This window comes from Phalacrocorax aristotelis, chromosome 1, assembly GCF_949628215.1.
Source record: "Phalacrocorax aristotelis chromosome 1, bGulAri2.1, whole genome shotgun sequence".
Classification (NCBI taxonomy): domain Eukaryota; kingdom Metazoa; phylum Chordata; class Aves; order Suliformes; family Phalacrocoracidae; genus Phalacrocorax; species Phalacrocorax aristotelis.
Genome location: NC_134276.1, coordinates 18,268,032 through 18,282,656, shown reverse-complemented (window position 1 = coordinate 18,282,656; position 14,625 = coordinate 18,268,032). Strand labels below are relative to the sequence as shown.

Genomic DNA, 14,625 nt, shown 5'->3' with positions numbered 1-14,625 from the left:
CCCAATCTAGCAATCCCAATATGCTGAATCCCAGAAATTTGAGCATAGCCAGAGATCATGTTACATTTGCTCTGTTTCTATATCCTTTCCCTGAATTCCTCTACCTGCCAGTATGTTGGGTTAGGTGAACCTTTGCTCTGGTCTACTAATGAATTTCTTGTGATCCTATACGCTCTTCCATGGTCTCCTGTAAAATCCTCTGCACAAAAATGAGGAAAACCTCTGTGCCTGTAGAGAGAAAGGAAGGGTATGCAGGACTTAGGGCATTTATCGGGTGTGCTGATTAATGACATTTGTAGCACTGTTTCCCTAGTTTGAGGAAGGGAATTTTTCTAGCTGTCATGGACGAAGTCCAAGGTGAAGGAGGTGAGCTCGGACAGAGGAGGAAGGGGCTGCCTGTCAGTATGGAAGTGCAGATACAGGCCTGGGGACCAGAGCTGAGGGGTTCCTGTTAAAGAAAGACATGTTTTGAGTTTTCTGTTGGCAGAGAGTAAAATAAACCCCAAGATCTCCAAGATGCACAGCCCAAGGGGAACATGTGGGCACCAAGGTGCAACATTTAAAAATTAAGATCAATGGCACTCAAATATTTCACCCTTTTCTTGGTAGATATTTATGATGATGATGAAGTGGATTAGCCATTGCCTGAGAAATCCAGAGATTTCTGCTTCAGAACATGCCAGGGAAGGGAATAGCGTAGGGCAGTTTCATGGCAGACATACACCCTGCTTCCCTCGGGTGATGGGGAGCATTCTGAATCTGGATTTCCAATCCCCTGTAAGTATGGGTCAGGTTTGCCCTAGTTTTCCTTGAGAGGATAGGCTTTGGTGGCTCAGCCCAGAAGAGCATGCATCGCAATAGGACCCTGCAAATCTACTTAGGTATCTAACTCCTGAATGAGCCACGGGTTAAGCCTTTGCTCTTTCATCTCTATATTTTAGCAGAGGACTCCCACACAGCATGTCATCTTTTATGAACATGCTCCCTTCCTACTTCCAGTCATTGCGTGGGGAGGCTATTTAGGGAGATCATCCAGCAAAACACAAGCAACCCACCCCTCCAGCCCCCCTGGTTACCTGCAGCTATTTGTTTTGCTGTGTTTTTCATTGGGTTGGTTTCCAGCCAGCCAGCCTCCCTCACCGGGGGCATCGCACCATGATGTGAGTGCTGGTGCTGGTGCAAAGGTGAAACCTGGGAGCTCATGGAGGGGGACTGTCACAGCAAGCTTAGATACTCTGAGCCACACTATCTCCCAGCATGCCCAAATATAAATACAAAAGGCATCAGAATCAGTAAATAATATGCACACTATATATCATGTGGTGTTTGGCAGTGAGAATAAGGCCAGTGTTGTGGATAGCCTTACACACTTAAACCTGATCAGGATCCTCTTGCTCATTTGGCAGCACTGTGTTGCAGAAGTCACCCCTCTGACTTCAGTGGAAATACTTGTATCATTCATGTGAAGCGGGGGCTCTGAGTGGGGGGAACCCATGGCAGTGCAACGCTGGCAGAGCCTGCTCCCAGTTCAGTCCAGCCTGCTCTGCTGACTCTCTCTTTCAGCTGTATTGATTTAAAGGAAACTAATAACCATTTCTTTTTGTTTACATATATAACAAGTTCTAGCAGTGCCTTGGGCAAAGATAAGATGATGTGGGGATTACAGATATGCAGGCTGCAGAGCAGTGTCCTTTCTGGAAGAAACACTGCAGCATGGCAGAAATACTCCTCTGTATGCTCAGGCAGATGGATCATTAAAATCAGCATTGAAAATTGAGGAAAGAAGAGCATGCAGGTGAGCCAGTGGCTCTTTAAAGCAAAGGATTGGGCTTTTCAGAACTCTTAGTCCTAAACTTTTCTATCCAGCAAATAATCCTGGATTTCAGTAGTCTGTATTTAAATGCAAATAAAAGCAATATTTAAATGCAATATTTTTTTCCTGTTCACTTTATTTTAAATTCATATGAAGTTGAGAAGCTATGGGGACTATAGCTCTATAGCACAACAGCTGTACTGAACTTAGGAAGGTAACTATGTAGACGGGGCTCCATATACTGGAAACGATCTTGAGAGATCCTGAAATCTTCACACAGACTTCTGCAAGTGGCTCTCTTTCCTATTCTTTTCCCCACATCAGATGTGAAGACACCAATGGGCCAAAAGAAATTCTTGTAAAATCCCATTGAGTCCCAAGGGCTACACACAGCTCTGCTCTTAGCACAGCACCACGTCAGAAGACCTAAAAGAAGCAAATCAGCCCACTGAGCCCACTGCATAAACAGCCTTAACCAAAGCCCTTTTAAAATATTTTGGGGGTGATGTCAGCACCTGGGTTGCCAATGCACTTGTTGCTCTCCTCCCTCAGCCTACTTTAGTTCCCACACAGGGACGGGGCATCCAGACCGAGTGGGACATAGGCAGAAGCTGAGAGGGAAATAATATCTGCAGTCACCCGAAGTCTAGAGGCAGAACCACTGGGCTCCATTTACCTCCGCAAGGTAAAAAAACTTGGCTTACCTATTAGGTCAGATTTTCTCTTGTCCAAGGACATAGGAGGCTGGCAAAACAACTTGGGAATGTAGGAATTGGTTAACTGCATGCACTGGGCTTTTAATATTTAATCTGCAAACTAAAGTATTTTCTCTTTAAACTCTCTGTCTTCATTCAGGTATGGTCCTAGGGCTTCTCTTGTTCGCACCATAGATATTACAGCCTAATCTGGCTTCTCTGCTAAGATTTTGGTTGCATGGCTGTAGTTCTTTGTCTAGAGCTTATGTCTCACTTGTTTAAAGGTTTTTCATTTTATTTATATGGCATATAGATGGGATTAACAATATTAATGATAAATTATTCTCATTTCTCTGTATGAACTCCAAGAACATATAAAATTCAAAACTTGTTTTTATAAAGTAAATAAAACCAATAACCAACAGAAAAGTTTTGGAATACAACTTGAATGAGATTTCTGAAGTAAGAGATCTACAGCAGCTTGAAAGTGCAGGAAAGTCAGAAGGTGTTTGAGAAAACGCTATTTCATCTGTAGGATTAACTCACAAAATTTATTAAGTTCTTCAGAAATGAAAATGTCTAACCTAAGGTTCTCCTTGTACTTTTAATGGTAACAATTCAGTTTTATTAGTCTGTCTTTATACGAGAGTAGTTTGGAGCTAGTTTCTTTAAAAAATTGAACTATGCAAAGAAATATAAGAATTTAAAGAAGTCAGACCAGTAGCATATTTACAATGTTTACCTGTTGAAAGTAACAAAAGGGTCTTGGGCATTATTTATTTGAAAATGCTTGTACAAAGCAGTGCTAATTTCCAGGGACTGCTCACCCCTGCATGGTATATTTTGGGGCAACACTGAGAACGCTTCTTGTCAAATGCTGGAAATCAAAGAAGGTGATAAGCTGCCAAGATAGCTTTTACTTTTTAGTGTCCCTAGAGCTTACTAACTTCTAGCCACTGAAACAACATTTATTTACACCAATATAAATAGCTCTGCTGAACCTGCCACCTTCATGCATCTGTTCTTCACATATTTTTCTTTTTCCTTGAAAGAGCCCGTGACCTGAAGGTTGAGCTCAAGGACGCTCCCAGGCAAGTCACTGAAGTTTTCCCCTTGCTCTACGTGTTGACCTCTGCTCTCCCCTGATTACTCCCGAAAAATGGAGCGATCCACACAAGAACTTTTCCTCAACTTCATGATTGTCCTGATTACTGTATTGCTCATGTGGCTCCTTGTGAAGTCTTATCAGGAGTAAAAGACAATCAGAAACTCTGGGAGATGATTTAAGTGTGTGTCTCCGCAGATATAAGTAACACCCACAGCACAACCCTGTGATTAGCTTCCAATCAACTGAGGATGTTGTCAATTTTTTTTACTCTTTCCTATCTATTGCCTGTGCTAAAGTTTGTGATGGGTCTATGGTGGTGTAATTATTTTATTCTGCAGTGATCCAGCTGTAAAATGCAAAATGCAAGATCCTTAGGAACTATGTGTCTCTCTCCTTCGGTAGTTACTGTGAATGCTGTAACCCCCTGCTCGCCGTGCCGGCTTGTTTGGCGTCAGTGTTGGGTTCTCGAGGGTATAAAACTGCAGTATGCAATGTAACTGTCTGTATTAACCAGCGTAAGAGGCACAGACTTGCTTAGCAGAAAGGAATGTGAAACCTCTACTTTCACTTGTTCATTTCACTTAAATAAAGAACATGTAAACCCACTTTTTGTAGCATTCCTTATCCCTCTCCTGGCCTGACTGCTGTTCAATGAGAGACCTGCTGATAACCATGGTACTGTGCACCATGCAAGTCTGTTAGTTTGCTTGTTCCTCCCACGTGTATTTTTATTTCTATTTTTTTAAAAAATTGCTGTAGAGAAGAAATCCTGCCACTTAAGAGGATGTAGCTACACGAATGTTCAGGACACTTTTCTGTCTAGAGTGACTTACACCATTGGTGCCTGTGGATGTGGACTTCAAAGAGAACTTCTGTCCCACTGGGACATTGTCAATAATTGCATTTTCTGAAGCTGGATTTCAGGCAGGGATTCCCATGATCCTATTTTTGGCCAAACTATGCTTGGAGCAGTGCCTGGAGGGTCAGTCACAGGCGTAGGCGCCCGCTGGCGCCACAGCCTTGCTGCAAGCCTTGCCCGGGGCAGCAGCCTCTCAGGTTCCGCTGCAGTGTGCTGGGTGCTGCGGCACAGCCATGCTCAGCCTCGGTAGGGTGAGGTGTGAGTGTGTCTGGGTTGCTGTGATGGTGTCATCACCTGCTAAGAAATCTTGAGGCATCCTGAAGAGCCCACAGTCCCTGGGTTTGTGAAATCAGTAATTGAACTCCTCCTAGGCATTCCCCTTCTGTTATTTTAATGGCTTCAGAGAATCAGTGTCTGCTACAAAATACAGCTTTCTGTAGGAAGGCAGTTAGAGATGTGTCACACTGCTGATACAGGTCTTCTTCCCCCTCAGGAGCCTGCAAGGAGTGGGCAACATTGCAAGGCTGTGCTGCGAGTTACCCAAGGCAGGTCTCCAGTATGGGTAGATGGAGCAATGCTGGCCATGACAGCTGGGAGTTATACCTGGGCTTTAAGGAAAGACAGCAAACATGGTAGCACCACTTGTTAAGTGTGTGTGTTGCTTAAAGGTTGCTAGTAAATGACCTGTGGCCCTGTGTCACTTGTGCTGTCCCTCCGGGTTTGCAGCCACCCCCACTGCAGCTAATGCCACTCATCCTCCCAGTCAAGAAATTCCCACTCCAGTGCAATGATAAAAATCACCTCTTGTTTACTCTTGGCTGCAACTGAGCAAACCTCCTTCCAGCATTCCCAGGGATGGCAAGTTTTCTGCGAGAAAACTGAGACACTGAAATGGACTTTTGCCAGCGGTGGACACAGCCCTTCTCTGCAGCCCACCTTTTACCAGGTGCTGTTATGTTTTCATTAATTCACACAGTCAGTTTGTGTTCATAAGCTTGGCTGAGACACACAGCAGTGCTGGAGAAGGACATGGAAAAATCTATTTTTAAATAGTGAATACTTGATAATTCAGTATGAAAGATTCTCATCTTTCACTGTCTGTGACTCCCTATCTCAGCTGAACATGGTGTCTTCGTTGGACTAGATATCTCAGAGGTCCCTCCCAACCTGTGATTCTGTGATTATCAGACCTTCCTTTTGGCTTAAAAATAGATTTGCAGAGTCTCTCTTGCATCACAGCTTTCACAGGGGTCTCACCGCTGTGCGCTGGTCCCACCTGCCAGGGCTGAGGCTTTTCTGCCAGTCCCAAAGCACGTGCCCAGTGCCCAGGGAGAGCAATGTCATGAGCAAATTGATGTGTTTGGGCTCATCTCAGGCTAGCAATGGAAAAAATAGAGGTGTGGGCTTCACTGCCTGAGCAGAAGTGGTTCAGCAACAGCTCAAGGTGATCCTAGCAATTTTTAGATAGTAAGAGAAAATGTTCTGGACAGTTTGGGCCGTCATCAACTTTTAGCCATCAGTTTTTTTGAGAGTAGACTTGCATCTAACTTTGACAATATGATTAAGGTAAAGCACCCAAACAAGTTGCTAGAAGTGAGAATACCAGTCTTTTTTCAGGCTTTTATAATTTTTAAATGGACTTTGAATGAGGTAAGTTATTTGCCTAAGTCATTTGCCTAAAATGACCTGAAGAAAAAGGCAATTCAACTGGCTGTGAAAAGCCAGCACTGTGCAGGTGCACAGACAAATTAATGTCAAAGAGCATCAGCCAAATACATAGAGAGAGACAAAATTTCCCAGTTTCAGAGACCTTGATGTAGATGTTTGGTGTGACTTGAGCCTCAAACTCCTGTTATCTTCCTGCTTGCCAAAGAGGCCCTGAAGGAGAGGTGGCTCTCCAGTGATGTGTTTGACCAATGTTTTCCACCCCTATGCAGTGTAAGGGAGATCAAGAACACCTGAGGGCTTCTGGGCTAACAGTGTTTTGTCTTCAGTTTATCAATAAAATTAACTTAGGCAAAAATTTTATTAAAACTATACCTTAGAGTAAGTAGCTGCTCTGGCTCCTCCAGCCTCCCTGAGCAAACGGTCCCAGTGCTTGATCACCCTCAAAGGAAAAAAGCTTTTTCTTATGTTACATATAATTTCTGTATTTCAGTTTGCGCCCATTACCTCTTGTCTTGCTGCTGGGCACCACTGAGAAGAGTCTGGTTCTGTCTTTTTCATTCCCTCCTGTCAGGTATTTACATACATCGATAAGATCCCCTTGAGCCTTCTCTTCTCCAGGTTGAACTGTCCCAGCTCCCTCAGCTTTTTCTCATATGTCAGATGCTCCAGGCCCTTCATCATCTTCATGGCTCTTTGCTGGACTCTTTCCAGTATGTCCATTCGTCTCTTTACTGGGAAGCCCAGCACTGGACAGAGCATTACAGGTATTTCCTACCAGTGCTGAGCAGAGGGGAAGGAGAGCCTTTGATCTGCTGGCAACCTTCTGCCTGATGCAGCCCAGGAGACTGTTTGGCTTCTGCCACAAGAGCCCATTGCTGGCTCATGGGCAGCTCGGTGTCCACAATGAGCCCCAGGTCCTCTGTCCTGGGGCCCGGGGTTATTCCTCCCCAGGGGAAGGACTTGGCATTTTCCTCTGCTGAATTTCATGAGGTTTCTGTCGGCTCATTTCTCCATCCCGCTGAGCAGGACAACACTCTGCTGTATCAGCCACTCCTTTTAGTTCTATATCTTTACTTTACATCTTTCCATACATAAATTTACATACTTTACATAATTTTAATTAACCCATACCTGTTCTAAGACATTTATCCCTTCTTTGTGGCCCCTAACACATTACAAATGATGTACCATGAAAAGTATTATTATGCAAGCTCTCTTTTATATCTGCAAGCTCTTTTGGTTTTTATATATATATTTATACATATATGTATGCATATCAGCATTTGGCCTGCTATAATTTTTATATGTAGTGTGCACAGGACATGAATGCAGCACAGTACCTGCTCATGGAGGGGATTGGCAAGTAACACTATACTTACCCCTGTTTCATCTCCCATCCCACCTGCTTGCTTAAATGCACTCTGTGTAGCACTCAGGAACTGCCAACAACAAGTAAAATGGTGGTTGCTAATGACTTTGACCTGGCCTGAACAAGGCAATTTTCATTCTGGTTTGTAAGCAGAGATGAATTAACCTTACCCAGAACCAGAAGTTCAGTGACAGCCGTTCCATTCACTTTACTGGGCTCTGGATCAGACCGTAGCTACCTAATTTTAGATGTTCAGATTTCAAAAGTTTGGCTCTAGGCCTGGTAATTCGGAATTGCTAAGCACTCAGCCCTTCACTCAACAGAAACAACAGACAGGATATTCAACATGCTTTGGGGAAAAAACAGACCACTAGTTTGTGTGCCTGAATACCAGCCTAGAAACCAAATTTTAGGCGCCAAGATTTGAAACATTGGCTAAACATCAGAAAGTTTTCCAGTGGGGTTTACCAAAATGCTTTTATCAATCAAAAGTGTTTTCAGTTGAAACAGTCTATATTTTTTCAAGAAGAGTGTTTTTATCAAGAAAACCTAAAATCTGTCAAAGGTGAATGCTATGCTTGAAAACCAACCGTGTCCACTTTGCTTTTGAATGACATCATGGCTGCCATAGACTGTGTGGCTTCTGCCCCCTTTCTCCTTTATTGCCCAGGCTCCAGGTCAGGCAAGTCGTCTGTCCTGTGTGATATAACCAACCACTCTCACAATGTATTACCTACAAGTCACAGGGTAGGAAACTGCCATGCAATGAGAGAGACACGAGAAAGCAAAAAGAAGTAACTGACCGTGTGTGAACCATGTGTGCTGCGTTTCTAAGTGGGTTGATTACAAACCACTTCTTTCTGACATTTTTTAGTTTGCAAAGATTCACTCACAATTCAGCTTTCTGTGGATAAAACTGCAACTGTGTAAACTCTGTGTGTGCTCAGTAGGCAACACAGAAGAAGGAAAGGCAAAATCCAAGGTTCTCAGCCTTATCAAGACAGCATTCCTGTGTATGCATATACGTCTTCTCTGGACCAAACCAAGAAAATGTGAAGCATAAATAACTTCCTCGCTACATAGCAAGTCCAGCACGATTCTATTTATACAACTGGCTTTGGAAGTCTCCCAAAGGCGATAGATGCCCTTGCAATTCAAGAAGAACTTCACAAAATAATTATCTATATTTTGGTGTTGCAGTGAGCTAGGAGGGATCAAGAAGACTGGCAGCTGCTGACACCTTGGGATGCCATTGTGGGGGCTCCTAAATCATTCTTCACCTACACAGCTGAGCTGGTTTGCCCCTTGTGCATAGGGTTTACCCGCAGATTAGCGTCTCACAGGTCTGAGCTGGAAAAGCCTTTGGCGCGTTTCCCAGGCCATATACAGCTGGTGCTCAAGCCAATCAACTTTGACCTCTTAGCTTAACAGTTCAGCTGTCAGCTTCTAAAGAGGGATGACAGCATTTTCGAGCAGATTCCATTACGTTTATCAGCTAATACTAATCTCTACTCGCACTGAGCTGATTTGTTGAGGGAGCGTAAAGAAGCATAAATTCATGCAAAATGAACGAAGACGGCCAGTTTGTGCCTGTGTGTGCTCTATTGCACTTGTACTTGCCAGCTCTTCGCTGAAGTGGGTGGATGAGGGAGATGAGTAATAATTTGGTCTTGGCAGCAGTTGTTAGCTAAGTGTAGACTTATGCTTCCTTATGCTACAGTTCGGATGGCAGGGTCCAGAAGGGCGTTTATATGATGCATGGTTGTGCCTTGACCTATTGGCTTTGCATATATGCCTTTTCCTGTGCCCAGAAGAACAAACAGAGCTGTGTCTCTTTTCTAAATGACTGTTTTCCTCATGTTTGTCCCCTCCCCTCTTGGGAGGCAGGCAGTGGCTTTTATCTCTCGGCCTCATGCCAGAGTGGTACACGATCTACCACAATAATTGCATGCCCTGGTCATGTCTGCTCTACGCTGTTGTCCCTGCCCATGTATATAAAGGCTTGGAATGAGTGTGGCTTAGGTGACCTGAAGATCAAATATTCACAGTGACCCAGGTATCTAATAGTTTCTTAGGAGGGACTTAATCCCTTCTAGAAATGTGCCTTGGGAAGAGGGCTCCTGGAGAAGATCCTACCTTTTGCTCATAGAAATCTGCACATTTCTGCATGCACTGGGCATAACTTTGATCTTGTGCATTACTGTGACAGTCTGGCCTAGATGCATCTTCCAAAACCTCTAGGGGGAATGATCCAATTCCTTAAACAAAACTATGGAACACACTGAGCAATAAATAATCTGGAATGCATTTTACATGTACTTCTTTTCCCTGCAGCATTCAATCATTTTGCTGTTCAATTTCTTGCCCACAGACATCTGTTGGCATATCTGAAAGCAGGGACATGATTTTTTTAATACCTGCAGTGCAGTTTCAGTGGTGACTGCCAGTCGCAGTAGGATTAACCTGAGCCTTTCAACTAGGTTAGGAAAGATCTGCTTCTGCATGCTGCAAGCCATTTCCCCAGCAGAATTCAGTGGAGCTGAGTCTGGTTATATCAGACAAGGATTGGCTCCTTTGTGTTTCACTGGTTCTGATCTGCTCTCTGCAAGTTTGTTTCAGCATCACCTGGAAGAGATACACCAGAATTAGTTTTAGATCTTTCACTTAAACCCAGTTTTGAATAGAATTTCACTATAAGAAATCTTACATCCTATATTTGTTAAGCTATATTAACTAACACTTAATGAACATATGATTTGGAAACACCAAGCTTCACACTTTAAATCCAATCACACTTTAAATCCGTACCTGTATTTTAAGCTATACCTTTGAAGTTCTAGGTTCTAAAACTTTGGGCTATGGACAAAATAAGTAATAACAATTAACTGAGTTTAATTTTTTCTTTTTTTGCAACAAATTTATTTTTACAGTCCCATTAGGACTTCAAATCTAGTCCAGTTTTTTTGAATAGTAGATTTTTTAATGGTTTAAAACTAAGTGAACTCAGAAGCTAATAAGCACTGAAAACACTAAGCCTAAGGTAGATTTTTTATTTTTCAGTCTAGGATACTTCCCTGCTTAACCATACCTCTGGGTTCTTCAGCTGCATTTTCACTTGTGTATCAGCAAAATAGGAACTATTCAATAAGGTACAGCCAACTGCATGTCATAATGAGGCTAAATAAAGTCTCCTGTGAGAATAATAAGTGGGAACTCCTACCTGTCACCCTACAGTCACGCTTCTGTTGCAGCATTGGTTGTGAATTTTGGCTCTTTTTCTGCTGAGGCTGTACTCACCTGAGCTCAGAAAGTACTGAAAACTCCCTTACAGCCCTGGGGAAAGCTTGTCTGCATAAAACACCAGCCCCTAAGCTACAGTGCTCATCTTCTAGATGTCAAGTCATACCATACTGTGTCCTCTGATAAAGAACAGGGTGGAATTCAATGAAATTCAGAAGGGAAACACAACAAACAGCAATGTCAACAAATAAAGGCCTATTTAACCAGAATCAGACCAAGCCCAAAGTTAAACATACTTTTTTTTTTTTCCTGGAAATATTACTAATTACAAAGTGGAGTTGGGTAGACTGGAACAGCTGGTTGTTAATCGGAGATGGTCTATAAGAAAGGTGGTGACTTGAAGACAACCAATAGGACACGGTGATAACGCAAAAATCAGAAAAACAAAGAAGACAGTATCAATAAGGAAGGCGCAGCATTAAAGAAATTTTAGAAAAATAAGCTAACTGTTCAAAAACTAATATAGTACCCTTCTAAGCTGGCATTTCAAAAATAGGAAAAGTGCAATTAGGACTAAACTGTCAGCCAGAATATGACATGCTACAGGACACCTGCGAGGCTCTAAGATGGAAAGCAAAGCCGTCATGGAAAACTTCTGTTATTCACCACCTCCTACCAAGTGGGGAAATGTCAGCCTGGGGTCTAATCCATGCTACCTTTTTTAACAACATAAATTATTGTTTCTTGGGCAGTCAGGCGTCACAGGAGAAGCTGTGCAGCCGTGAACAGCACACAGGATCAGGATCAAATGTTACCTTTGAAAAATGATGGTGTGATAGTGACCACAATGTGCATGAGTGAAACAACCATATGGGAGCGGGAAGGCCAGAAGAAGAATCGGCAAAGCACAGGAAGTAATTATGAATAAAATGCTACCATTCAAAACACAGAAAATGCATCCAAATTGAAAAAAACCATGAAAATAACTCAGAAAAGTTAAATAAAAAATCATAAGGAGGGCAATAAAAAAATGGTGATTAACACCAGGCCAGATGTATTAAAAGCTAATAATAAACCACATGAGAATCAGAAAACCTACCATGGAGACTGCAGGGTCTGCACACAATAGATGCAGAACAGGAGAGCTCAGAGAATATAAGTTTGGTACAGGAAAGGTATATTAATTACCTGCAGCAGTGTTCACTGTGGAAGGGGTTGGGAGGGTTTCCACACTAGAACTTTTATCTGCAGGTGATGAGTTGGAGAAATGGTCTCAGCTGAAAAGCCAGAAGTCATTAGAATGAACAGTGATATATCAGCAGGACCAGACGATGCTCACCCGGTGATTATAAAGGAGCTCAGATATGAAATTGCCTGCCTAGTTACTATGGAGTGTAAATTATTGCTCACGTCAGGCTGGTACCAGTGGAACAGAGGGTAGCAGATGCAATATCAGTTTTTAAGAGGGCTGCAAAGGACAGCTGGGGAATGACAGACCAGGAAGCTTCATTTCCATACTGGGTGGGGTGGGGGAAGCAAACCACAGAACACAGAAAAGCAGACAGAATTCAAAGGCACATAAGTGGAAAAAATCACCAAGGCTTCTGCAAAGGGAAATCCTGCTTTTGGTATCTATCACAACTCTGAAAGAGTCAGTGAACATGTCAGTAAAAGTGAGCTGATTGATATATTTTAAAAACCCTAAACTGTCATGGGATAGAAAGGGAAGAGCTCCCTTTAACTGGCTGAAAGACAGAAAGAAGGTGGCAGCAAACAGTGAAACTGCCTAATAAAATAAGGTCCACAAGAGACTGCATTGTTTAACATACTTACAGGAAGAGCAGGGAGATTGCAAAATTTTCTGGTGGTACAAATGTAATTGATGAAGAGTTGTAGAGTGTCATCTCAATGACAAATGATAAGTGATGAAATGGCAGATGACATTAAGTCAGATGTGAAGTAGGACACATTGGGAGAAAAATCAGTTCAACAGAAAATAATGAGCACAGCAGACACTGGCACACAGGGAAGATCTAGGAATCACTGCAGAGACTTCGAACATATCAGCTCCATGGTCAGTGTTGGAAAAATTGCAGAGATGAGCAATAAAATAATAAAATCATTGTGACAACTTGGGCTTGAGAAGAAATTAAGCAGACTAGGTCTCTTTAACTTGAAAAGAAAGGTGACTGAAGAAAGGATATGAGCAGTAACAAATAATGGCATATGCACTGACTACACTTGCTCAGTCCATCAAATAAATAGCAAACATAATAAGGACATATAAAATGAAGAAAGGCATTTCACAGAGTAAAACTGAACTCTAAAACTCAGAACTACAAGGTGTTCTGAAAGAAAACAGCTGGTGGCAGCCTCAGCAGCAGGCATTGGGCTTCTCACTGGGAGTGGGGACAGGTCAAGCAAGAGAAAATTGTTAAGAGATATCATTAACAACCTTCCAATATATACAACATAGCAGCAAAGAAGAAAGCCATAAACTATTTATCATGCTCACAAAGTAATAGGCTTGAATGTTAGCAAAGGAGATTTCAGAACAGTTTTCTTAGTCTAACTAAAAGAGTGTACAGTTGAATACTATTCTACAATGTTATATGGGGCTACCAATATCAAGAGATGCTGTCATTGGTTTTTAAGAATGGGTTCAAACGTCCATCAGAAATAGTTTATAATGGCTGTCCTAGCTCGGATAAGGATACTATCTCTTGGGGAGCTTCCATGAAAGCAAATACCAAAGGTTACCCTTCTTTCAGTGTTAAGAGGTCACAAACTCCTCAGCCCAGCTCAATGAAGGGGAGGATATTTTACAAGGGAGAAAATGCTGATAGAATGTTGCTGCAATTTGCTTATGGGAACTAATGAGTATGTGAATAGGATATTCTGCACTTTTTATGGAATTTAGAAAGTGTTTAGGTGACTTAGAGCAGTGTTTCCCAGAATGGAAACTGCTTGCCTCAGGGAAGACAAGTGCTACAGAGGTTGTATTTCCTCCAGGCTGCTGCAGCCTCTTTGGGCTCTCTCAGGCCTTGGGGTGCAGGATCCTTGGCAGTCTTTCTCCAAGGTGAGGTCATTCACAACAGCTGGCACCTATCCAGGCAACATGACATAGAATCATGGAATAGAATCATAGAATATCTCAAGTTGGAAGGGGACCCATAGGGATCACTGAGTCCAGCTCCCTGCTCCTCACAGGACTATCCAAAAATAAACCATATGACTGAAAGCATTTTCTAGATGCTCCTTGACCTCTGACAGGCAGACTGAGTGAAAATCCCCCAATACAGTTCCAAATCCCCAAAGGGGCACAGCCTCAACGTGATTGCCAAACCCTGATTTCCACCAGAAACTCAAGTATAATTAACCTAATTTGATTAACAGAGATTTCTTGGAGAAAGTTAAGAAGCATGCTCACTACTATTGTTCCAGAAGTCAACTAGCAGCAGGGGGCTGAAGCACAGGGGTGGAAGGAAGAACACGAGGGAACTGGGAGAGAGCGTTCGCCGTTGCCTTGGGGCTCGCTGGCCCGGCCGGGCGCTGTCCAGGGTGCTGCAGCCGCGGCGCGGGAGGGAACGGGGGCGGTCCAAAACCTCCGGGGTTTGCTTTCGCACAAGATGAGAAAGCTATTGCTTTTACCCCAGAAGCTACCTTTTACCAAGAAGGTACCTTGGCTATAACTCCGGGGGGTCAACTGGAAAGCAATTAATGTGATGCTGTTCTTAAAATATTGGTGCTCATGGCTTTAAGGTTGTCTTTTGTGTTTTTCCCCTTATGACCTCAAATTTATTGTACAAACATCAACAGTGAAGACTAGGTTATGGGGGCCTTGTAAGAAGCAAAGTTTTGAAGAGGGAACGA

The 14,625-nt window shown here is 42.9% G+C and overlaps 1 protein-coding gene across 1 annotated transcript; it reads left to right on the top strand.

The window, feature by feature from the left end:
• The first annotated feature begins 2,383 nt into the window (after positions 1–2,383).
• On the top strand, positions 2,384–4,214 carry SLN (sarcolipin). Its single transcript, XM_075082345.1, has 2 exons — positions 2,384–2,498; positions 3,561–4,214. The coding sequence occupies exon 2, from the start codon at positions 3,668–3,670 to the stop codon at positions 3,761–3,763; it is 96 nt and encodes a 31-aa protein (XP_074938446.1). The 5' UTR covers positions 2,384–2,498; positions 3,561–3,667; the 3' UTR covers positions 3,764–4,214.
• Positions 4,215–14,625: the final 10,411 nt, after the last annotated feature.